The 23,584-nt window shown below is 38.7% G+C and overlaps 1 protein-coding gene across 2 annotated transcripts in view; it reads left to right on the top strand.

Moving 5' to 3' along the window:
• SUGCT (succinyl-CoA:glutarate-CoA transferase) overlaps positions 1-21,869 on the top strand; it is a 311,756-nt gene extending 289,887 nt beyond the window's left edge. For both annotated transcript variants that reach the window (XM_059477514.1, XM_059477505.1), the window contains one exon: positions 21,534-21,869. In XM_059477514.1, coding sequence (XP_059333497.1) covers positions 21,534-21,697 — 164 coding nt within the window. In that variant the 3' untranslated portion in view covers positions 21,698-21,869. The remainder of the gene's footprint in view (positions 1-21,533) is intronic.
• Positions 21,870-23,584: the final 1,715 nt, after the last annotated feature.

The raw sequence follows: 23,584 nt of genomic DNA, 5'->3' as shown, positions 1-23,584 counted from the left end.
CAAATTCCTTGGGGCAGTACACAGAATTAGAACAGCTAAACATAACCAGTTTGGAAAAGTTTCCTGTTGCTGTTTTGGCCTTTGTTATTATATTATATTAATGCTTTAAAGGCACATTGCTAAAATGAAGGTTCATTTTTTGGAAGACTTTATAATATTTGATCCTTTTAAGAATCTGTCACTGTATGTTGAGAGGAAACTGAGACAAGGACAGTAAGTTGTGCTGTAAGAGGTGTTAATTGAAACATGATGATTAGACCATTTTCATGTATAACAGAAATACGGCCACTGAGATCTGAATTGCTGTAAGCCTTTTCTCAAAGTTATTAAATCATATCCATCTGAAAGCAGTTATAAGCTACTTGCATAAAATCACTTCAAGGACCCTGTTCTGATCTAGTAGGCACATAGTAGGCATGTTCCTGACTAGGTGCTGCAGCAAAAAGATAGCAGTTTCACTTGTCTAAATAATTTGGCACTTCCAGTTGGTATTGGTAATAAAGTTCTGTTTTTTCTTAGAACTGGTTCTCCCCAGGAGATGGCTAATTCCTGGGCATAAATGTTCAAAGTGACCTTGCTTTTGTCTTTGAAATAAGCAAGGAAGTGTCCATTATGGTATTGCAGTATGCCCTTAGTAATCATAGCAGTCTATTTCATATTTGTCACAAGTAGTAATTAACTCATGCAAAATTTTTAAAAAAGTTTGGCTTTTCATTTGTACCAATCTTAACTTTTTTTTTTTTTTGCATAAACTTAATTGGAAAATACAGGTCTGTTTTGCCTTAGATACTTTAATGGCTCTGTTATCATTTTATCAAAACAACGGATAAAATCATAAACCTCATATTGGGAACCACTTAAGAGCTGTTATCCCAATTTCACAGGACAAAGAGAAATTCCCCTAAGATCACGATAAATGAATTTCTTGTCCTTGAATACCTACTCATCACTGAGCCATTCTTTCCTTCCTGCAGAGGAGAAATGACGTGTTCTAGGCTCTGATCTATCACTGCCTCTTCTCCTACTCTTTTTGTCTGATCTCTGAGAGTCTGCAATGCAGGGACACTCACAGCTCACAAGTGCAGCTGGCTAAACATCCCCACTCTCTGTGGTCTGCATTCTCATTGCCCCTTGCTCTCATCTGTTCTAGTTTGTTTTGGAAAGAAAACAGAATATACCAGTGCAAAATAGACAGTGGCATGCCTAGCCAGACTGTGGACACTATGGAGATTAGGGCTGAGTGGGACACACACCACGAAGGGAAGGTGTTCACTAAGTGTAAAATTCTCATGCCTGTTGCAGCCAGGCAGATTGGTGTGGATCATAGAAAAAGTTTATTGTTGTTCTAAGGAGAGTTTATTGGTCATATTGGTTACAATGCTCTAGCTGCTCTAAAAACTTCCTCTCTCCTTGCTAGTGTTACTGAGACCTTCACAATAACCTAAGGGTTGAGCCACCAAATAGTATTATCACTCATTGCAGCTGAGGAGGCTGGGTTATTTAAGCACGTGCTGAAATGGTTTGCTGGGTCACAACCTCTGAGTAACTACTTTGTGTAAAGCTGTATAGCAAGTGAGGTCAAGTGCTAGAATTTTGTGTCTCTATCCAATGGTGGCTCCCCATCAGATTTGTACTGGGAATGTGAAAATATTCATTTGATAAGGATCAGACTTTTTTGAGAAGGTAGCAACCTGAAACCATGCACCTCCTGTTGTTAATAATATCCTCCATGTGGACAGTAAACACCTAAGAATCTCAGTGTGTTAGAAATGGAAGTGACTGTATGTTTGCTGTGTGTGCATATATATATATCAATATCTATCTTGTAATCATCTCATTGTAAGTGAAAGTGTGCATGCATCTATACAGTACCAGTACATCTGTGTATATAAGTAGGATGCGTATCTGAGTGTAACCAGCTGAAATGGAAATCTAGATGGTCTGTTATGGAATTTTATTTCTTCTTCAAACTCTTTATACCATTAATTAATGTAAATTACTCATGGTTATACTGGAGTGTAAGATCCAGAACTTATACTGGATTCGTCACATGATAAATAGTGGAGTTTTTATGTGTTTTCATTCTTATGCAGAATGTATTACAACTCTGTAGAGTTTTTCATCCTTTTTTTCCTTCTTTTTTAAGTCCTTCCTTCTGAAGAACTTATTCCTATATCACTGGCAATATTTGGTTTGCACTTAAGGGAAATGCCACACCTTGTAGATCAGTCTGTTAACAAACCTCAGACTTTCACTGTTTCTACCACTTAATTTAAAATTTTCAAATCATGGAAAGCTGTTGATTTCAATGTATTTCCATTCCTATACAACAGTGCTGTAGTGCAGTCAGGGAATTTTTCTACATGTTCCATGGTTCCATGTTACTATTACAACCATTGATTTTGATGTATCTGGTTGAGGATTCAGATGTGGATCAACATAAATCATAATAGCATTATCTCCTAAATCATGAAAACATTTTCCCACATTCATGGTTGCTTTATCTTTTCCCCCTTCTTTTTTCTTCCTTTCTTAAGAACTTTCCTTTAACTGCAGTTTCTCCCTGAAAGGATATTTTCAACTTGGTACTAGTTTGTAATGAAAATAGCATATTATTTGTATTCCTTCATTAACATTTTTATCCAGAATACAAATAAAGGATTTTAATCACCAGTGATCTACTTTCCTGACATTATCGGTTTGTGGCCTCTCAGAAAGGGACCTTATTTTTATGCTCAGAAAATCTGAAAGCCAAGATTTACCAAAATATATTGGTTCCTAAGTTATTTTTTACAATATTTTAAATTGATTTTACACTATGCTCAAATGACTAAATATTTCTTGAATCTGGTTCTAAATCTCTTATTTCAAAGCATCACTATTTATGGTCTTTAAATGTGGCAGATAGCAAGAGACAAAGCTCAATTTAAAAACTTGGATCTGAACCCCATTAAAAACTGTTCCTGATGTAAAATATAAATTAGGATGAGTGGGATTAAGGAAATCATCACTGCTTTCATAAAAAAATAATGAAAAAAAAATCACTTTATGTCTTTTTCAATCTAAGAACATCCAATGTGAGCAACTTCTGTGAAACTTGTGGGTTTACTTGTATACAGATGTAAGGATTATTTGCATGCTGTTGTTTGCCATAGATTTCAACAGCAGTTTTCACGTGTCATGGGAAGTACGCCATATAAATTAGATGTGTTCTCCACGTGTGTAGAACACACACATCTGTGTTTCTAAACCAAGCAGAACACAGTCATTTTAATAGAATTTGGACTGATATTGTATAATATTTTCAGAAGGATTCATAAAAGACGACAGCTAGAGCACAAAAATACTAATTGGGACAAATTTTTCAAGGTTGATAAGTGATTTGGTTTCTTGATTTTCGCTACCCAGCAGAAGCTATATTAAGGACTGAACTTCAGAGAGTGCACTTCCTTTCATTTAGGGCTACCACAAGCAGCTCAGAACTAATAGTATAAGCATCCTGAGCTCCTATGCAGTCATTTGTGAAAACTGTGGTCTTATTTCTCTCTATACATGTTATGAGTGAAAGTTGGTTGAGAATAAAGACAGAGAGGAGCCATTTGCTCTCCTGGATTAGCCTGTTGGAGCGCCATGCTCATGAAGCTGAGTATAGAGACTTTTTATACAAAAGAGTCTACTCCTGTTGATTGACCTAGGAGAGTGAAGAAAGATGCACTGGCCATGTCCTTTCTTTTGAGTCACTTAAGAAAACAGCATTTGCATTTCCCTGATAGGAAAGGCTGTTTCTCATATCCAATGTAGAGGTCTGTGGTACCCTAAGGTTGCTGTTGCATGTACATAAATGATAGAGTTTCCCTGGAAGTTCTAAATGATGTAAAATGAAACGAGTCCACTGTATTGATCTGATTCTGGTTTTGTTTGGTTTGTGCTTGGCCTCTAAAGAAGACTGGATGACCCAGATAGAAATTACAAAAATTCTCTCTGTGTATTAATTGGCATTACATCTTTCATCATGAATTGAGGTTCTGTTAGCACTTTTAGCAGTCATTTGTTCTTTGCTGAATTTTCCTACACCTGCTTAAAACCTGTTGGTGCAGTACATGCCGCAGAGTGGGGTTACTTGGCTTATCATTAAGGATAAATCCCAGTTGCAGAGATCTAAGAAATCCAGAAGAAGAATTCAACAAACATGGTCAATTTAGTCAGAAACACTAGCTGATGTTTCTGATTGCTGATTGCTGATTCTGAAAGCTGATTGCTTTCACTGCACAATATGCAACTGTCAGCTTTATGGAGGAAGTAGGTGAGGGAGTGCATTGATTAATGAAGAAACTGGAAAAATGTAAATAGTGAGGAATATCAAACATTTAGAATATTCTACATTTAAGGTCAGTAGAAGGTTTTGGAGAAGGAGTGGGAAAAGGAGCACATGAGAAAAAGGTTTAGGCTTAGTGGAAAATGCTGTGGGGAGCTGTGGGCTTTGGGAACCGAAAAGAGCATTAGAAGTTGATGAGTAATTGAGCTATAAGGGATAGATTATCTCATGGTGTATTAACTTCCTTGTGTTGATTAACCTCAGGATGTTTAAGTAGGTGTTGGTTAATAGGAGACTAGGGAGAGAGATTTGGGAAGAATGGGGCAGTATGCATGAGAAGAGGGTGGGATACAGGAGCTGGATGATGAATTGCTAGAGGCTGAAAAACTATCATGAGGAAATATTGGATGCTCCTCCTGTATTCTCATATGCTTTCAAGAGCATCTACTTTTAACCATTTTTAGAGACTGGTCTTGTCTGAGCCACTTGTACTGAGCCACTATGAATGTATTTCTGCTTTTATGTTAGATTTTATGGTCTCTGTGAAAGGGAGAAGGTTTGCCCACATGTGGTTATGGCTGGCAAATGAGGCCAGAGAGTAGTGCCAAGCAGAAAAATATGGAGATGGCACAGCTGGAAAGGCAGATCTCTCTGTGGTAACAATTGATTGGTCAGGCCACCTTAGGATAATGGCTGAGAGGAGTTAGGAAGTGCTGGAATTAGAAGCTAAGGATGGCAGTCATTACCTTCTCCTCTAGAATCCTTAATCCTATTCTCCAGAAAAGTTGTGTTTTCCCAAACACAAATCTGTTTTTGTGATCTTCTGAGCATAAAGAACATTTCTTGCCACAGTCCACTGTGCACCTCATCCTACTGCATTCACCCTCTGCATCCAGCTAACTTGCTCTTAGGTTTACAAATGTTTTCTGGCACAGGGCTTTGCTCCAGTATTACAAAATAGAGAACTCTTGATTGAGTGGTACTGCTTGTGTTGGCACTGCAGCCACAACCATAAAAATTAGATTGAAACAAGTAACTTCATCAAACAATCTAGCTTTTCTTGAAAATATGTTTGACTCCAACATCTTCAGTACATTTTAACGATATGGGAATTTTAGTACTTTGTTAGCAAGATGTCTTTTGACTGGAGAGCCCTGAGAAGATGAGATGTACACAGAATAATTTCTGAAATATTTCCTCCAGATTTGTGTTTTGCAGTCTGGTATCTGACTGCTCTACATACCCATGGGAAGGAGAGATGTTGGGGGCCAGCTGTTTCTAGAAGCTTGCCAATGGGGTCTGTGTCATATCAGCAGTATCAGTCATTCACCTTTGAGAATAGGATATAGTGTGTACATCCACAGAAATGAGAAATATTATAAGAAAGTATTATAAACAAAGATGCGCTTTAGATTTAAAAAGCTTCAAATCTCTGTGTCTTTGTAAAGTTTAAATGATCCTAAGATGCTTAGCAGAAATTACAGTTAATTTTTCAGCTCTAAGTTTGTGTGCTACTTATTTGAAGGAGGTGCAGAATTCATTACATTCAGCACAATCTCTGCCTTCAAAGACTAACTAAGCCTGACTAAGCAGTACTGGAGCCACTAAAATCTCAATAATACTTTTTGATAGCTAGTTATTATTTAATTTTAATTGAATTATATTGTGCAGACATAGTTCCATAGAGTACCTAAGTATCACAGTCAAGATCAGGGCTGTGATGTTGAAGAGTTTGCAGACAGAGGCCAACATGTGTTTTCTACCACGTTATGGGAAACTGTTTCCACCCAAGAGTTAGCTAAGAGTTTAATCCTGCAATTAGTATGCTCTCTGCCCAGAAACTATCACTTGCAGCACAGCAAGACAGATGTATTTTGGATTAGAAAGAAATCTTTCCCACCACAGAGTAATACACAATTTATCAGATTTAACTCGGGACAGTGGTTCATACTCCTCTGAAGCATCTCTGGGAGACAGAATATCAGAAAATTGTTATTTCTATTTCATTCCAATACAAAGTGGAGCCCATTCTCTCAGTCACTGTATAAACAAATAGTAAGCAGTGACTGGAGTTCCTAACATTTCATAATCTAAATAGACAAGTCTAACATAACTGTACAGGAAATAGAAAGATATGGCAATGGAACATGATTTGCCTGTGATCACAGAGTTGATTGGTTAAAATCCAGTTGTTTGAATTCCCAGTTCAACAGTCTGTACTATGGTTGACCTTACTATTAGATGATGATTAGTTTCTTCTGATGAGTTTCATATATTTTCATAATTTTCATTTGTATTTGGTCTTCTTTCTTTATCAAAACTGCTCTACAGAGAATAAGCCCTGGGAGGAGCAGGAAGCTAGTTGCACTACTTATGTGGAAAAGAACAAAGCTATAATGTAACAGATCTATAATCAATGTAAATTTAAGTCTTTGTAGCTCACAGCAAGCAGTTACTCTTACTGGAATGTGATACATATGCAGTATATATGTTTAAAAAGTGTACCATCAAGCAATACTTTAAACAAAAATAGCATCTGGCTTTGAAATTAATGAATATAATCTGTAACAGGTACATATATAAAGCATGATGTAATTCCTGGCATTCTTCTGTTGATATAGTATCTGAAAGTTGGGAAGAAAACATTAGAATCCAAGAAAGCGACACAAATTATTTGATTTTATGATTTTTTTTTTCTGCAAGTAGATTAACAAGCATTACAAACATGCCCTACACATGTAAGATCTAGTTATATGGCAGGTAACTAGGGAATTTCTCTGGTTTAAAATGAAATCTGCACATTGAATCAGTCTGAGAACAGCTGGCTTAGAAATCAGCCTGAGAATCAGAATAATCTGTGAGAGGTATTTGTGTTAGTATTAAACATTTTTGCATGCTCAGTGCAGAAGATAGCCTCTGAGCTTTGAGGATTAGGAAGTGGCTGGTATAGCTTTCTGAAACTGGGCTGCCTTGTTAAGAATGGAAAGCTCAGTTAAAATTTAGTTATGAGAAACCTATAATTAGAAAAACCTTGTGATTTACTGCTAAGCAGTGTAAATTCATATTTTAAAAGGCAGAGTTTTCAGTCAAATTCATTTAAAAATTATTAGCAAATAAGGTTCTGGTGATTTCTGCAGCATGTAATTTCTTTTTGAGCAGGAGCTATATACTGATATGTAAGTGTATCTGATAAGCAATAGAAGGGCAAATGAAAAAAAGAAACTGTTCTTTAATATTCAAATACAAATAAAGTTGGAGGATTAACTAAAACAAAAACTTTGGGAAGGTCTTTCTGGATACAAGGAATCAGTTCCTTATTACTGGAATTTTAATCTGATTATTAGACTGATGTTTATACTTTGTTAAATTGTACTGTGTTCAGGAGCAATCTACCAGCTCCATGGCAGAGCAGGCATTCACTTACTTCAGCATCTCTAGTTCCAATGTTAGAATGTGAATCCCATTTTTTTCAACACAGCTACTTTTAATCCATGCTTTTTTATATGCTATTGCAACCTGAGTATGAATGCTTTTTCCTTGAATTTTCCTTAATACAAGGCCTGTAAAAATAATTTACATTACATCAAAAAAAAAAAAAAAAAAAAAGGAAATTATAAGAGAAAACTGACTAAAGTAAAATCAACCAAAAAGCTAAAATTAAATGGAAACAAAACCTGTTAGTATGGAACAAATGTGCCCACACACAGACTTGCTCAAAATAATTGTATGAAATAAATCCAACTGTTATTTTGGTTCAGGTTCATTTTTTTTTGTTCCTTTTTGTTTCTTGGTTTGCTGGTTTTTTTGGGTTTGGGGTTTTTTTGTTTTGTTTGTGGGTCTTGTGTGTGTGTGTGTGTGTGTGTGTGTGTGTGTGTGTGTGTGTGTGCAGAGAAGCTATAGGACCTCTGGCAATTAAAATGTAATTTTTCCTGTGGTACAAATATTTACAACCAGTCTAAGGCCCTTTCAAATTGTCAGTGCAGTGTAGAAGAGACAGAGCACTGCTGAAAATGAAGTTAGAGATAGCGAGACCAGAGGCAGCAAGGCCTTCCATATTTTATATGGATTTTTAGGAGACAGCACTTGCCAATCGTATGAGGTAAAATAAGAAGAGTGGTTGAAGGGTTTGCAGTGAAAAAGCAGATTGCTGAAAGCAGAAGAAATATATTAAATGAAAATCCACAAAAACAAATGGCAAAGGATAAAAGGTGAGGGGCTGTGTAGGAGGGAGGTGCAACTGATCATCCCAGACATTTGGGGATGGAAAAAATTCCATTAAAACTAAGCACCTGCTGCTTAAGATCTGGGCTTCAAAATTACAAACCACGTCAGTAAAAGCATTTTGTTTTGCAGTTTAAAGGGAACTGAAGGAAACAGTCAAAGTATTAAGAGAAGGAAAAAGAATGGGGAAATATTTTATGAAACTGGTCTGCGCACATTTAAGGTAGGGTATTGGTTAGGCATGGCTGGTTTCAATTTGCTTATAATTTTTATTCCTCAGCTTTTCAGCTGTCTTCTTGAGTAAAAAAGGACTTTAGCTCAATTTAGTTTAGTAAGGAGGTAGGCAACCATTCTTTGGATGGCTTCCTAACCTTGTGCCTCATTCTTCTTCATGGGTGTGTCTGACTTAAATTTCTGGTTGTTAATCCTACTCTAGTCTTTGCGGGGGAGGAGAGATGATTTTTGACTCTTTTGCCCACTTTACGGTAGAGCACAAAACTGAAATCCTTCTGATGGAGTAAAGGCTGGCAAATGTTAGAAACCACAAGAACTTTGATAGAGAACCAGCCTATACTTAAGTGACATTCACACGCTCACACTGGCATTCCCACAAAACAAAAAACCATACTGAAGGCTGCTCGGTTTGACATGGTTGTTTCTCCTGCCCATTCTTCTTTGATATTTGCAAGAAGATGAGTTGAATATCACGTGTCAGGGGTTGGCAGCAAACAGTGGAAAACAAGAAAAACTGTTCCCAGCCCTCCACACTGAGACAGAATTGATCAAGTTGTCACTTACAAATTACAAATCAATGGAAAAACCCAGCCTATTCTGCAGTGAGCTCTCTCTCTAACCCCGTTTACAGACTGCAATTTAAGCACACTGCTTCCCTCTAAAGAACTTAAGATAAACCTGATGACTTATTTTAAATATGAAATTGGAAAAAAAATAGAAACAAATGGCTGAAAGAAATTATATGTCTAGAATGTTACTTTCCTCTGCTCAAGGAAGGATACTCTCTCCTCTTGTCTACTTTGAATACCACATGTCTCTGCACAGTCAAATTGAGGCAGTCTGAAGGGGAAAGGTTTTCAAATATCCTCAGCTTTTACTGGAAAATGGGCCCCTTTAAAGATGTCTCAAGTATGACACTCAAAGAATCATCCCAGGTTGTACAGAGCTTTTCAAAACTCAGCCAGCATTTTTAGTAGCGTATGCCTCAAAGAGTCTGGGCACCTTACCCAAAAAGAGCTAAAAATGTAATTTGCAGTTCTTCAAGTAATCCAAAACAAAGTATCAAATCCCTTCCCATCTTCCGTTGCCAAGGAAAGTCCCTGTGCACTAGAACTGGCCTCATTCTGCTGCACAGGGGACAGCAGAAGTAAATGGAGGGTGGAGTGGGAGAGCTTTTGGAAGAATGATCAGGCCGTGCACAGTGCTCTGCCCTCCTTAATCATAGGTGCCTTGCTTGAAAATTGATTTCCAAATATTTCCATGATGCTCAAACACAGAGTTACCTGGCTCTCATCTCTGATGAAGAATTTCAACCAACAGAATTTCCTTGGCAGGGCTGCAACTGATGGCTTTTCCCATTGTTTTAATACTCACTCTGAAAATACCTATTTTGTGTGGGTCACCAACCAGGGAAAAAAGTATCAACTGACTGTTGAATTTTCCAAATGTGGAGGTTTATATGCCTGTGTATTTTGGCCACAGAGGAACCATCTGAAGACATATAGAATAAAGGAGTGTAGCAATATCCATACAGCATGACAGACACATGATTTGACATCTAACTAAATGTCAAATCTTTGCCTTTTAAAAATAATATACTCCTTCTGAGAGTTAAGCTTTTGGCTAAAACAAGCGATTGTTGAGGAAAAAATAATCAATGTAAAAGTCTTAAAAAAGTGACTGGAAGCAGTTCTGCTACAGGTGGACTGAAGAAGGCTTTCATTTCTCAGTTTGTTTCTCTTGATTTCTCAGTTTTCTTTCTCTTTTTCTAAGATGGATGTTGCAAGACATTAATCATCCTGTATAAATGAATAAGTAACCTGTACTAATATACCAGTGGGTTGTGGTGAGGTTAGGGAACTTAATCAAAGCAATTTGGTAGACTGCTCCTGCCATAAACCATTTACCATCCAGTTCGCTTTCTATTCTGGCTGCCAACCATTGCTGTTAAAGGGAATGTTACAGTGGAGTCTAATACTATCAGATAGGAATGCCAGAATAGGACTGTGCAACAAACACCTCTGGTTTTGAAAGGAGACTTAAAGAAGCATGATGTGTGAGCCATCAAAAATAATAATTTTAACATAAATTCCCATTACAAGGTGTACTGAAAAGAGCTGGTCTGCTCTTTAGAGGCATAAAAATTGGACATAGAAAATTATTTATATCCTGCAAAATAATCAGTCCTGTGTTCTGATGTCCAGGCTTACAGAAGGGTACAGAAATAACTAGAGAAATACTTAAAGGACAGGCCACAGAAAAATGTTCTCTGGGAGCTGGAATATCAGGCTTGTGAACCTTGTCAGGGTGTTTGGGAACAAGAAATGCATTTTCAAAAGTTTCTTAGGGGAGCTTTTTGTGTATTCTTTTGAATTTGTGTTAATGGAAGGCCCAAATGTTTTTAATTTTTAGTTATTTTCACCAGTTGTTTGGAGAAAGCTTAAAGCCTCCTATCCTGAAAAAGTGACCCTTGAGTAAGCAAGACAAATTATACCCAGACTTTGGATTAGGCTGTGCATGTCCTTCAGTGTGCATTGTCTTGCATCCCTGAATTATCAGCTTCATGTATCTGGGCTTCAGCTGGTTGCCTAAAGAGTAAGGAAAAGCTCATCTGCAAGGAAGAGCTCATCTGCTCCCACTCTGATGATGCACAGCTGGCCAAGAGGATTACTTTTTGGGTCTCTGAAGAGCCAAAGAATCCAACTTATAGCTGGAGACAGGACACAGGAAAGGACAAATTGGTGCACTGAGGAGATACAGACTGGGTTGGCTGGCGTGTCTTATTCCAGCATGCAGGCTCACACTAACCACAAGGCATGGGACTCGGAAATAGTTTTCACCAGACTCAGTAGGAGAGCCTCCCCTCCAGGAGCTGCTTCCCTTCCTGTTCAGCTGGGGGCATGATTCACCTTCCAGATCATGTGGGTGTGTTGCAACTAGGCAATGCTCTGTCCTTACAAGAGGCCCATTTCAGGTAGCATTTTGTTTTCTCTTGTTCCATGCATGTAAGCATTCTTCTCTCTAATTACTCTCCATACAATACAGTAGTTAAGGCCTTTTGGCTTACAGTAAAGATGGAACATGAAACAATATGTGACTTGACCATCTAAGTATCACAGGAGATTCAGATAGGCCATTTTAACCCCAGTCCTGTTGCACGGAAACAGTTTTGCTTACGGGCATTTAAGAAATAAAAATGTTTTTTGTTCAGAAATAACCACTGTGATCATATTATGATCTGACCTCCTGTGTAGTGCAAGTTCAGCTTCACTCTGTAATTTTCTGCATTAGGTACACAACCTGTGGTTAACCAGCATCCTGTGGTGGGATTATATGTTGCGTTTTGTATTGATTAGGTTATGACTTGAGAAAAATTGTGTTTTAGCTTGGATTTTCAGTAGCTTTGGCTTGTGTCTGCAGAATTTTCCTTTTAGAGTTTTACAGGGATTCTCTCAGCAAGTTGTCTTTGCCATGTAGCTCTTCAGCTCCTTCCTGCAAGAACAACAAAAAACCCCTAGAACACACCTTCCACAGCACTATAGAAAAGGTACTTAAAATAAATTCTGGCACTAAATAGCATTGTACTTCAAACTTATATCCTTGATAAACTCTATGTGTGTCCTTATTAAGACCTGAACTATCCTCATGTCCTTTAAGCCTTCTACAGTATGTGCTAGATGTATCTGACAGAGCTCTCTGTACTTACTGGTAAACCATTAGCAGCCAAACAGAATAATATAACAGCTGCATTCTTTGGAGTTTTTCCTGTGTCATCAGGGCAGTAATTTGGGCATCTGTCCTTCAGCAGTTGCTATTTTTCTCAACACTTTTAAGAATTTATTTACCTTGGGATGTCTACACTTTTGTCAAGATTGACAGATTCAGAAGTTACTGCGTGTGGCAGGGACAAGGCAGACAAACAGATGATTAGAAAGACAGCACAGACACATAAACTTGTTTCCTTAGGAAATGGAGCTACAGATTATTGCCTGGGGAATTTATAGTTCTTTAAAATTGCTACCTCTGTGTATTCTTACTGGTCATCTTCCTTCCTGTATTTCTTTAAATCCTCTCTTGAGGTCTTTGGGGGTTTCAGGAAGGAGTGGGACCACGTGAGTCTATACTAAAAGTTGGGACAAATTTTAAGCATTGTGAGATGATACACATGGGAAGAAGTAGACACCACCATACTGCAACTTTTTAAAGTGCTTTTGGGTGCCAAGAGTCCTATCACAAAATTGTGTTACTCAGATAGCACAATTATGTGGGATTACTCTCAAATATGCAACTAGAGTGACTGATAATTTTTTTCCTTTACTCCAGCGGTCATATTAATTAGGTACAGTCAGTATTGTGTCTCTTGGAAAATGTAAAGAGTAATATAAATGTTGAGTGGGATTTACGCTGATTATATCCAAGATATTTGTTAATATGAAATATATAAAATGGTTTTTAATGCATTTCTTCACATGCAGCTTCAGGTGAGAAAGTGCTTTTATAAATGTACTTGGCAAAGGATTTCCAGAATTGTGTAGGGGATGTTTTGAATGCCTAAGTGTTGGTTTAAAAGTGGTCTCATTTTTAAACACCCACCATGGCTATCACAGATAATATGTATTTATCTGTATTTACTTTGGCCGGTCAAGTCATTCTTCTCACAATGCTTTGGTTTTAAATTTCTTGACATGTCTGCAGTTGGACTCTCCTCATACCTCTTCCACAGAAGTCAGAATTGTCCAAATGAGAAAATGTGGCTTATAGATATTTCTAGTATTGGCACTATTTACTGCCCTACCAATTTTACTGGTTAGTATTTACTGATGATATATATGTGTGTTTCTATGGCACCTCGAGCAAGGTTTACTTTTTTTATTACCATTTGCAAGTTTGTCCATCCTCTCTAGTCTCAGTTACTGATTCCTACTTATCCTGCCAAAGTTTTCCCCCCTCTCAGCTGTGCTGGATGCCAAGTGTGAGACTGTGCTCTAAGTGGGGGAGGAAGTGGAAGCAGCAGTAAGGAAGGAGGGGCAAGATTTTGAATATTATTTCTTTAATTTTTTTTCAATCTATTATGAGTTGTTCTTAAAAGGTAGATCACCTGCTCTAATGTAATGCAAAAAGAAATATTTTTCCCAGCAATTAAATAGATTCCCAAAAAGTCTCCCAATCTCCTAAACTTTCAGATCTATGGTAAGAAAAAGAAATATATGAGAAATTTCCAGTTGAGATGGATCAGATCATTAATTCTGAAGATTACTTTGAAGCCTGTGAACACTAGTCATACTGGCAAGTATGTATAATGAGCTTTTTTGTCTTGTGTATTTTTCTGCTTCGATTTTCATCAAGGAGAAGAAACCTGTGTAAAGTGGTGTAGCCAAGCTGTGCAGTGCTGTGTGCTCGGGCACACCATCTTCTCAGCTGGGAATAATGGATTGACAGAAGTCATGGCTGGGACCAATGGGAAGAAATCATACACTCAAAATGCAGTTGCCCTGGTCTACTCCTCATATCATATCCCTGCACACATCATTTCCAACACCCATATATTCTTCATAGTAGCCATTAAGCCCCTCTCATGGACTTATTTTGTATCGCTTTCCTTTTCATTGCCTTAAAAGTCACTGCTTCTTTCCTGCTGATCTCCTTCAGGCCAGTTTCATAACCAGTTGATTGCATGCTCCAAACACTTGACCTGTAGCATATAAGGGATCTGCGTGCAAATATGTTGGCTCTGGGCCATCATTCTTAACTGCTGATGATATTTCATTGGAATTGCAAAACTCCTGTGTAGCAACACCATCCTATTGAAAGAGGCATGCATGCTTGTTTTGTGTGGTGGGTTGACTCTGGCTGCACACAGCTGCCCACCAAAGCTGCTCTGGCACTCACCTCCTCTGCTGGTCAGGGGAAGGGGTTGAGATAAGGACACAGAAAAATCAGTGTCATGAGCAAAACAAACTCACTTTGGGGAATAATTAATCTATTTCCCATCAAGTCGCAGTAGGATAATAGAAATAAAACTCTATCTTTAGAACACCTTTCCCTACCCTTCCATTCTTCCTGGCCTTAGCTATACTCCTGATTCTCTACCTTCTCTGCCACAGTGGTGCAGGGGGGTGGGGAATGGGGGCTTGTGAATAGTTCATCACAGATTTTTGCTGCTCCTTCTTCCTTAGTAGGAAGACTCACACTCTTCCCTGCTTCTATGAGGGGTTCTTCTCATGGGTTATAGTCCTCTCCAAACTTCTCCAACATGAGTCCTTCCCAGAGGCTGTAGCTCTTCATGAACTGCTCCAAGGTGGGTCCGTTCCATGGTTTGAAGCCCTTCAAATGGCCTTCAAGTGTGGAAATCCAGAGAGTCACAGGTCCTGCTAGCAAACCTGCTCCAGCATGGGCTCCCCTCTCTACCAGTCCACAGCTCCCACTGGAAGCCTGTTCCAGTGTGGGTTTCCAATGGGGTCACAGCCTCCTTCAGGCAGCTCTGGCTTGGGATCCTCCAGAGGCTGCAGATTGGTCTCTGCTGCACTGTGGATCCCCATGGGCCAAAGGGGTACAGCTGCCTCACCAGGCAGAACACCTCACCAGGTCTTCACTAGAGGCTGCAAGGGAATCTCTGCTCTGATACTTGGAGCACCTCCTCCCCCCAGTGACCTTGGCATCTGCAGTGCCATTTCTCTCACACATTATCACTTCTATCCTTTGCTTACTGTTCTGCAGGTTTTTTCCTATTCTTAAATACGTAGCCCCAGAGCTGCTGTCACCACTGCCCCTGGCTGGCTTGGCCTTGTTCAGCAGTGAGTCTGCCTTAGAGCTGGCTGGCATTGGCTTCATCGGATATAGGGAAAATTTCTGGCAGCTGCCAGAAGCTGCCCCTGTAGCCAAAACCTTGCAATGCAAACCAAGTACTGTTTGTTTTCATATGATTCCTACATGTGTATAAATTACACTGTATGCTAGGGTAGAACTAACTAACAAGTGGTGCTGTGTTTCTCATTGCTCTTTTTTGCAAAGGTAGATGATATGTTTCAAGCAGAATGTATACACATACATTAGCTCAAATTTTCCTTTTTTTTCCCTTGTCCCACTTGAATAATAACAGATAATCATGACTTTTCTCCTGAGCTTGACTGTCCCCAGGCCTGATTTTGTCTACATAGTTTGAGAGTTAGATTGCTTCAATATGCTCTAACCTGTGCTGTAGAAAATGTGGTTTCCGGTGGCTGCTGTACAATGCTGGAGGAATGCTATTTGTCAGGACAAAGCAAAGATTATTACCTTTATCCATTTTTATATACTATGCTTTGCACATTTAATTGAATTGAAATTCACCTTTAATTTCTGCTGTGTGTAGAGTGAAAATGACTTTGCTTCTGTTGTCCCAAACTCAGCAATACCCAGAGACATATCCCAAAGACTGCTGTGTATTTCCCCTGTTAAGGGTGAGTGTTCAAAGGCATCTCACTCTTGCAGAATCCTTCTTGGGCCTGTTTCAGTGGTTTTATCTCATTTTTCTCTTTTGCTTTAATGTGTTTGGTATGTCTTTAACTAGTGGCTCAGTGTGATGCTTAGCAGTGCCATAGTAGATAGGCCTCAAAGAAAAAGAATTTATTATAATGAAGCTCAGTTCAAGTATTCAAGATGTCTTGGTACAATTGTCATTGTGGTTGCAATCGATAAAAAATTTTGATTTATTGTTCTTGTAGGTTCTGTGGTGTACACAGCATGTATTTTAGCAATGTGTCAAAATCAAAATGATGATAATAATAACAAAATATTAGCCTAGATTTTAAATATGGTGAAAGAGCTCTTTGCTTTACTGTCAGTGCTAATCACAGCAAAAAGAGAAACAGACTCCTTTTAATTTGACAGGACAAAGGTAAATTACAGCTACCACTCATTCTTTCATTGCTTTTTTCGGGTGACAATAAATGCCCCCTTAACTTCATGCCTGAATGGAGTATGTGCTGCTGACAGCAAGGATGCACAGATGACCACCACCTTACACCCCCTCACCAGTCACCCTGCTTCTACCCCAGCAAAGGCCTGTTTTCATCTGCTAGGCTCCTGTAACTCACCCACATGCAAATGCTTTTGACCTTAATTAAAGCAGTTCACCTCTCTCTGCCTCTAGGGATGGTTTCCTCATAAGGCAGTTGTGTTTAATTAGCATTTGCATAGCATTCTGCTGGTTGCTTTCCTGGAGCGTTGTTCAGTAGGAGCGTGGGATTGCTGAAGCCTGACTGGCAAGCTTTGCACCCTCCTAATTGACACAGAAGCCAAGTAGAAGTTACACAAGGAAAGAACAGAGAATCGTTAATGATGGATCATTAGCAAGTAGCTCCTTTGAATGAATGTAGATAACTTTATAACTCTATCAAAGTGAAAAGTAGCGTGATGAATTATGCATCAAACAATAAAAGCTCAAGGAAGACACTGGTTTTATAATTGCTGTGCAATTTTCCAGCATGCTCTAGTTTGTAAGATTAATTTTCTTTGGGAAGCATGAAGCATTCTGTCTGTTGCACAAAATGTCAATTTTGGTTTTCTCTCTTTAGAGATTTTATTCTGTGTCTTTCAATATCACTGCAAAAACTCCCAGGGTTTGAGATCTATAATTTTTTATGTTAGCAAAAATTTGCACAAGCAAATGAAAAGTCTGTAGTTACTAAACCTTTGAGTGTTTGCTGATTTCTCGGTGCAAAGAGCTCCCAGATACACACACCTGAAATAAGATTGCTTTGTCTCTTTTCTTTTTAGTAGAAATTGCATAATAGTTCTGTGGCTCTGTTGAATTTCTAGACTAATAAATCCCTAAAGGGCTTTTTTACTTTGAAATTATCGTCACAAGCATTTCAGCTGGCACAGAGATCATTCCTGTGGCTTGCACTACTGCCAGTTTTGCCCTCCTAGGGCTCCTACTCCCTCCTAAGTAGAGGAATTAATACAACTATTGCCCAGAGATGTCACCTTTCCCTTTAAAATGTACTGATCTTTCACTGAAGTTTTCCTCTGGAAATTGAACTCGGTGTGTTTGAAGTGAGTAGAATCAGAGGAACAAGTTAATAGAAAACTTATCCCTGATGTGAGCTGTTTCTTAGCTTTCTTATTACAGTGGGTGAAAGGGACATATATTAGTGGGTGAAAGGGTCTTTGAGAGATCTAATCCATCAGCAGGCCCCAGGGATAAGCTGTGGGATGACCTATTCTAGAATAAATCTCTTTACTAAAGACTGGATTGATACAAACTCCACAGCCTCCTCCTGTGGCTTGTTTCAGCATTTTGTTACCCTACCATTATAAAAGTTTATTTTTTGTTTCCTACACTTTCCTTTGTTGCAATTTAAGTCAAGTATTTCTCATTATGGACATGAAAAAGGATTTCTTTCCCCCTTCCAGGAAGTTTGCATGGATTTTGGGGGGCGTGTTTAGGGTTTATTTTAGTGGTAGTGGTGGGGTTTTTATACATTTTTTGAAAACAGTTTTGAAGTTGTTTTTCTCTAGCCTTTCTCTTTAGGTCCATGATCCCACTTAGTTCAATCTGTCATGTTGCCTGTGAAAATTTCAGTTGCTGTCTTGTGGAAGCTCTCAGGTGTTCCACATGGCTGTGCAGTGGGGGCCCCACACCAGACACTGCTCCAGCTGTGACTTGCCAGCTCTAACTGGAGCAAAAATGTGTCCTGCAGGCATTTCTCTTGTTTGTACACCCCTGTATGATGCTTGCCTTTTTCGCAACAGCATGACGTTGTTGACTCATCCTCGCTTTGTGATCTAGAATAACCCCTAACTATTCCTACTTTCCTGTTTGTCCCCTGCACTGTATTTATGTAATGAACATAATTCCTCCCCCTTGACAGTATTGAATTTCATCCTCTTTTATCAGACCATTTCTCCAATGTAGCCAGGTCATTGTAAAATGTGCTTCACAGGAAGTTATAACTTTTGATGTCCTCAGAAAGCTGAGAAGGTAAGATCTGAGTTCCATCAGCCATCAGGTGCTGTGCTGCTGAGCCATCACTGCTAAGTGCTTCATACTGAACAGATTCCTCTGGAGCTCACTTACAATGTTCTGTTTTACAAGATCCCAAGAAGCAATTCTCTGAATATGATTTTCCTCTCAATATTGCACCTTGTTTAGGATTTATCTAGACCTTGTTTCTTTAGTCAGTTTATGGAAAATGGCAGAGAATTTTCTTTCTGGAAGTCAGTTCTTGATTTGGTGTCTTACAGGTTGAAGAATGTGTTGGTCTTGTCTGGGGTAGAGGCAATTTTCTTTACAGTGGCTGCTATGGGACTGTGTTTCAGATTTGTGCTGAATACAGGGTTGATAATATAGAGATTTTTAAAAATTGCTGAGCAGGGCTTTCACAAAGCCTTTCCCGCTTCTCATATTGCCACACTGGCAAGACTGGGAACACATGGGAGATTGAGAAGAGAGACAACCAGGACAGGTGACCCCAGCTGACCAGAGGAACATTCCAGATTGTATGACATCAAGCTCTGTATATAAAGTGGGGTAAAGAAGGATGAAGGACGAAACTTTTGGAGTTTTGGCATTTGTCTTCCCAGGTCACTGTTACATGGCCCTGCTCCCCTGGAGGTGGCTGAACACCTGCCTGCCTATGGGAAGTAGGGATTTCTTGTTGTTTGTGTGCAAGGCTTTGCTTTCCCTGTTAAACTCTCTTTATCTCAACCTGTGAGTTTTCTGCCTTTTCCTGTTCTGATTATCCCTCTGATCCCACTGGTGGGGGACTGAGCAAATGGGGCTTGTCTGCTGGCTGGAGTTAAACCATGACAGAGGGTCATCTCACCTGGCTTGATGTCTGGGTGGTAAACCTCCCCATCCAGGACACTTGTCTACCCTTTCCTCTATGGAGAAACACAGGTGATTGCAATTCAACTGGCCAGGTTTACTCATTTGCCAGGGTCTTAGAAGACACTGTAAGTGTGTTCTTTCATCTTCAGTATCTCCAAAGAGTGTCTAAGGAACTAAACTTCTATATCTGGATTATTAGATGGGATGTATCTCATGGCCAGCCCTTTTCCTGGTAGAAAGACAAGAGATCACACATACTATTTGTTCTCAAGAGGTACATGTTACTCATCTGCTGATTATTTTCATTGTGATTATTTCGTCCAGTATTGAATGGAACTTGAAGTTAAATTATTTGGTTTGCAATTCACCAACTGTAATTCCTTTCCTTTTTAAACTCAGAAACCATATATGGGAACCTGGAATCATCTGGGTTGGCAAAGACCTGTAAGATCATCAAGTCCAACCATTAGTCCTTCCAGGAGCATACTTGTCAGAAATGTACCAAATCAGCTTGAAAATTACTGTTTTTCTAGGCACCTTTTGTCTTATTTTATCTTTCCTGGAGGTGGATACTTTATTGTATTAAACACTTGATTCCAGTTCATGAAGACTGGCAAAAAATAGTAAAATGACATGTTTTGTCATCCTGACTGACCTTTGCCAACATCTCTCCTTGAATAAGTAGTAGCTTCATGTAGCAAATCTATCAATTCATGCTGTGGTTCACTTCTCTTGCTGGCCAATATTCTATTTCTTCAGAAATAAAATAAATACTGTTCTGGTTTTTGAAACATTCTTCTTTGCATTTCAAAGCAAAGCTATAGTTTTGTAGACAAAGATATAATTATATATAACCTTTTTTGTAAATTCTTTTAATGATGTAATAAAAGCCATTATTATTAATAGAGGAATAATTTTGTCAATAGCATCAAATGTTCTTCAGTTTTGTATTAAAGAACAGTTTTCAATTAGCAGTTAAGGAAACTATTGTCCTCTCTTTCTCCATGAGGCAGCTAATCTTTCATTGCATGTGCTGAGTGCACGCGCAATGAAAGTGCACCTCAGTTCTGTGAGGTGAGTGGGTGCACCTCACTTCTGATTCCAGCATGAATTTGTGGCTCATTCTCCTTTCTGAGTCTGGCAGTAAGGATATAGCTTCTTGTCTGCAGGGAGCTACAGTGAACTGAAATCAGTTCACTACAGAGCACCACTAAAACATGACATCTGACTACCTGTAATAGAAGAACACTTCTTAACATTGCCAGCTTCCAGATTTTCATTTTTGAAATTATTCCTTCCAGAGCAAATAAATCATTGTTGATTTTCGTATGGCTACTGCTACTTGTGTTTTTGATAAAGCACGTAAACCAAACTGGTTTTATCGTTCTGTCAGTTGTGTCACTGCAGGATACTGGAGCACGCTGCAGAGGTGCTTGAGCTGCTGCCAGCTGGAGATGGTGCTGCCCATTGTCCGTGCACTGCTCTGACAACAGTGCAAGTGTGTTAACGTGACACTGAGTTGTGTCCTTATGCTTGTTCTGCCTCATGGTGCAGAAATGTGGGGATTTCTGCATCTCATCCTGAGTGGGCTGGGCATTGCTGTTCAGGTAGCAGGGAGTGGAAGACTGGCGACATAATATGACTCAAAGCACCCTGATATCCATATACATATCACTGGAAAAAACGGGAAGCTTTTCATAACATTTCATGACTATTCAGCAGTCCAGCAATTCTGCATTTGAGTGAACTATTTAAAAGTGGCTTATTGGTATATTACTGCAAACTGGAATCTTTTTAGTCTGTAATTTCAGAATAAAACATTTTGATGGTAAGGACTGTGATTAGAACTGGTGTGAAAATGAGGTACTTTCCTTTAACATTTCAATATAAATATAGGTAGTAACTCTGGAAAATAATTTCCCTCCTATTTGTTTTTTTTTATATTTTCAGGACCAGGCGTCAGATACAGTGAATTTGCTATGTCACATCCAAAACCACCTCCACTTGTTGGACAACACACAGTGGAGATACTGAAGAGCGTGCTGGGGTATGAGGATGACGCTATAGAAGAACTGCTTTGCACTGGTGCTGTGGCTCAGCATGAGGTCAGATAAGGAACATTAGCTACATTCCTTCACACTGAGTTCACATTACTTTGTCCTCTCTTTGCTCCCTTCAGTTTCCCTAATGGGACTCAAAGAGAAGACATAATTTAATTCCTAATTTTCTTCCACGTGTGTTTGTATGATTTTAACACTGATGTATCAAATAAACAATCTCATGCTGTCTGAGTGAAAGATTTTCTTGGGGGGGTTGGGAATAAATGTAATTATACAGTCCTGTGTGACTACTCATTCTCTCTATTTCACATGGAAAATAGAGTCCTTATCATAATTATAGTAATTGCCTAAACATTTGTCCCCAGAAAGACATGATGTTAGTGAAAAGAAGCAGAAGCTTTAAAATCTTTATACTAGACTCTCTGCTCACAGAGAGCTGCTTTGTGTCTTAACAGAAAGTAATTTATTTACAAATTGGTAGTTGATACGATTGATTTTGAACAGAATTATCCATCCTTTGATCAAGATCCATCCATCTTGATCTAAACCTCTATTCCATGGAATTCCAAATTACTAATATGCCATTATATTACATTGCATAGTCATGACAATCTCAACATGTTAGCAGAAAGAAGCTCTAAACTGGCACAGTTCTTCAGTTATCCAAAATACCTGTTCCAAGACCAGTTGAGAGACAAACTGTGGCTGAATAGTCTTCTGCAATTTTATTCAGAAAGGTTCAGGGTACTCTTCATTAAACACCAATTCACAGAAAACCACATGCTGAATGTTGAATACCAAAACTTGCCTGATGGTTCTGTGAGTAGGTGCTGACCCCTATCTCTGACTCTAGTTACCATCCAAACCACCTTCATTATGGAGAAAGCACAGTTTGAAATCTGCACCAAGTTTTTTACTCAGTCCAACCTCCATGGTTAAAACCTGGTGAGAGTTGACAGATCTTCCTCAAATTTCAAAATACCCTATCCTTCAGTAGGGTCACCTTGAGAGTAAGGTACCCTGCAGTGGAAGAAGCTGGAAGAATTTGATCCATGAGAAGTAGTAAAGAAAAGATTAAAGGAGAGCCCTTTCTTCTCTATAAACCAATTTGGCAGTTCTTCACTCACAGAAGACATCCCAGGCTCCTCTGATACAGTATATAATTTACAGCTAAAGTAAACTCAGTGTATGGGAAGGGTTTAACCTTTGTTGTGTGCACACTGGGAGCAAGGCAAAGCCTTTCTATTCCTAGCACTGGACAAAACTAAAATCGACACTCAACACACAACATCCATGTTTCTCTCAAAGTATCAGAAACAGGCCTGGCATTATAAATAGCTTGTCACTTTGTTTCCACTCTAACAAACAAGATCCTCTGTATTATATTTGAACTTCACAACTCTGCATTACCTTCTGGAAGAAGAAAAGAGGTTATTACATAATCAAATTGCAGTGGAACCCCACTGTGGTTGCTTATTTTTAAAGCCCAGTGTTTTGGTTCATTTGTTTGCTTGTTTTCTCTGTTTTTTGTGTCCTTCTAATTTTTTTTTTCTGCACTGCATTCCTGGCACCAAACACCATACTCTATCCATGTGCTAAAGACATCATGAGATCCTGGAAGAGTGACTTCTAAAATAAATATAGAAATTAGTATGAACTGAGAATTGGGACACCGTAGGGGAAGAACTGAAACTGAATTGGAAGAGATTTTGATATAGTCCACCTTCCTTTTAATCTAAAGGGAACATCCCCTTTTTAATGAGAAAAGCAGAAATTTGAATTCTGTTTCATATAAAATGGATAATTTGATATTGAACTAAACTTTGTTTACTAATGAAAAACACTGTCAGATAACATTCAGAAATAAATTTTCTGGGTTTACTTTCCAAAGGGTTATTTTCTTCACATTTCTAAGAATCACATGCATAAGGTATAGTAAAA

This window comes from Ammospiza nelsoni, chromosome 1 (genome assembly GCF_027579445.1).
Source record: "Ammospiza nelsoni isolate bAmmNel1 chromosome 1, bAmmNel1.pri, whole genome shotgun sequence".
Classification (NCBI taxonomy): Eukaryota; Metazoa; Chordata; class Aves; order Passeriformes; family Passerellidae; genus Ammospiza; species Ammospiza nelsoni.
The sequence above is the reverse complement of the archived record's forward strand: the minus strand, read 5'-3'. Positions and strand labels throughout refer to the sequence as shown.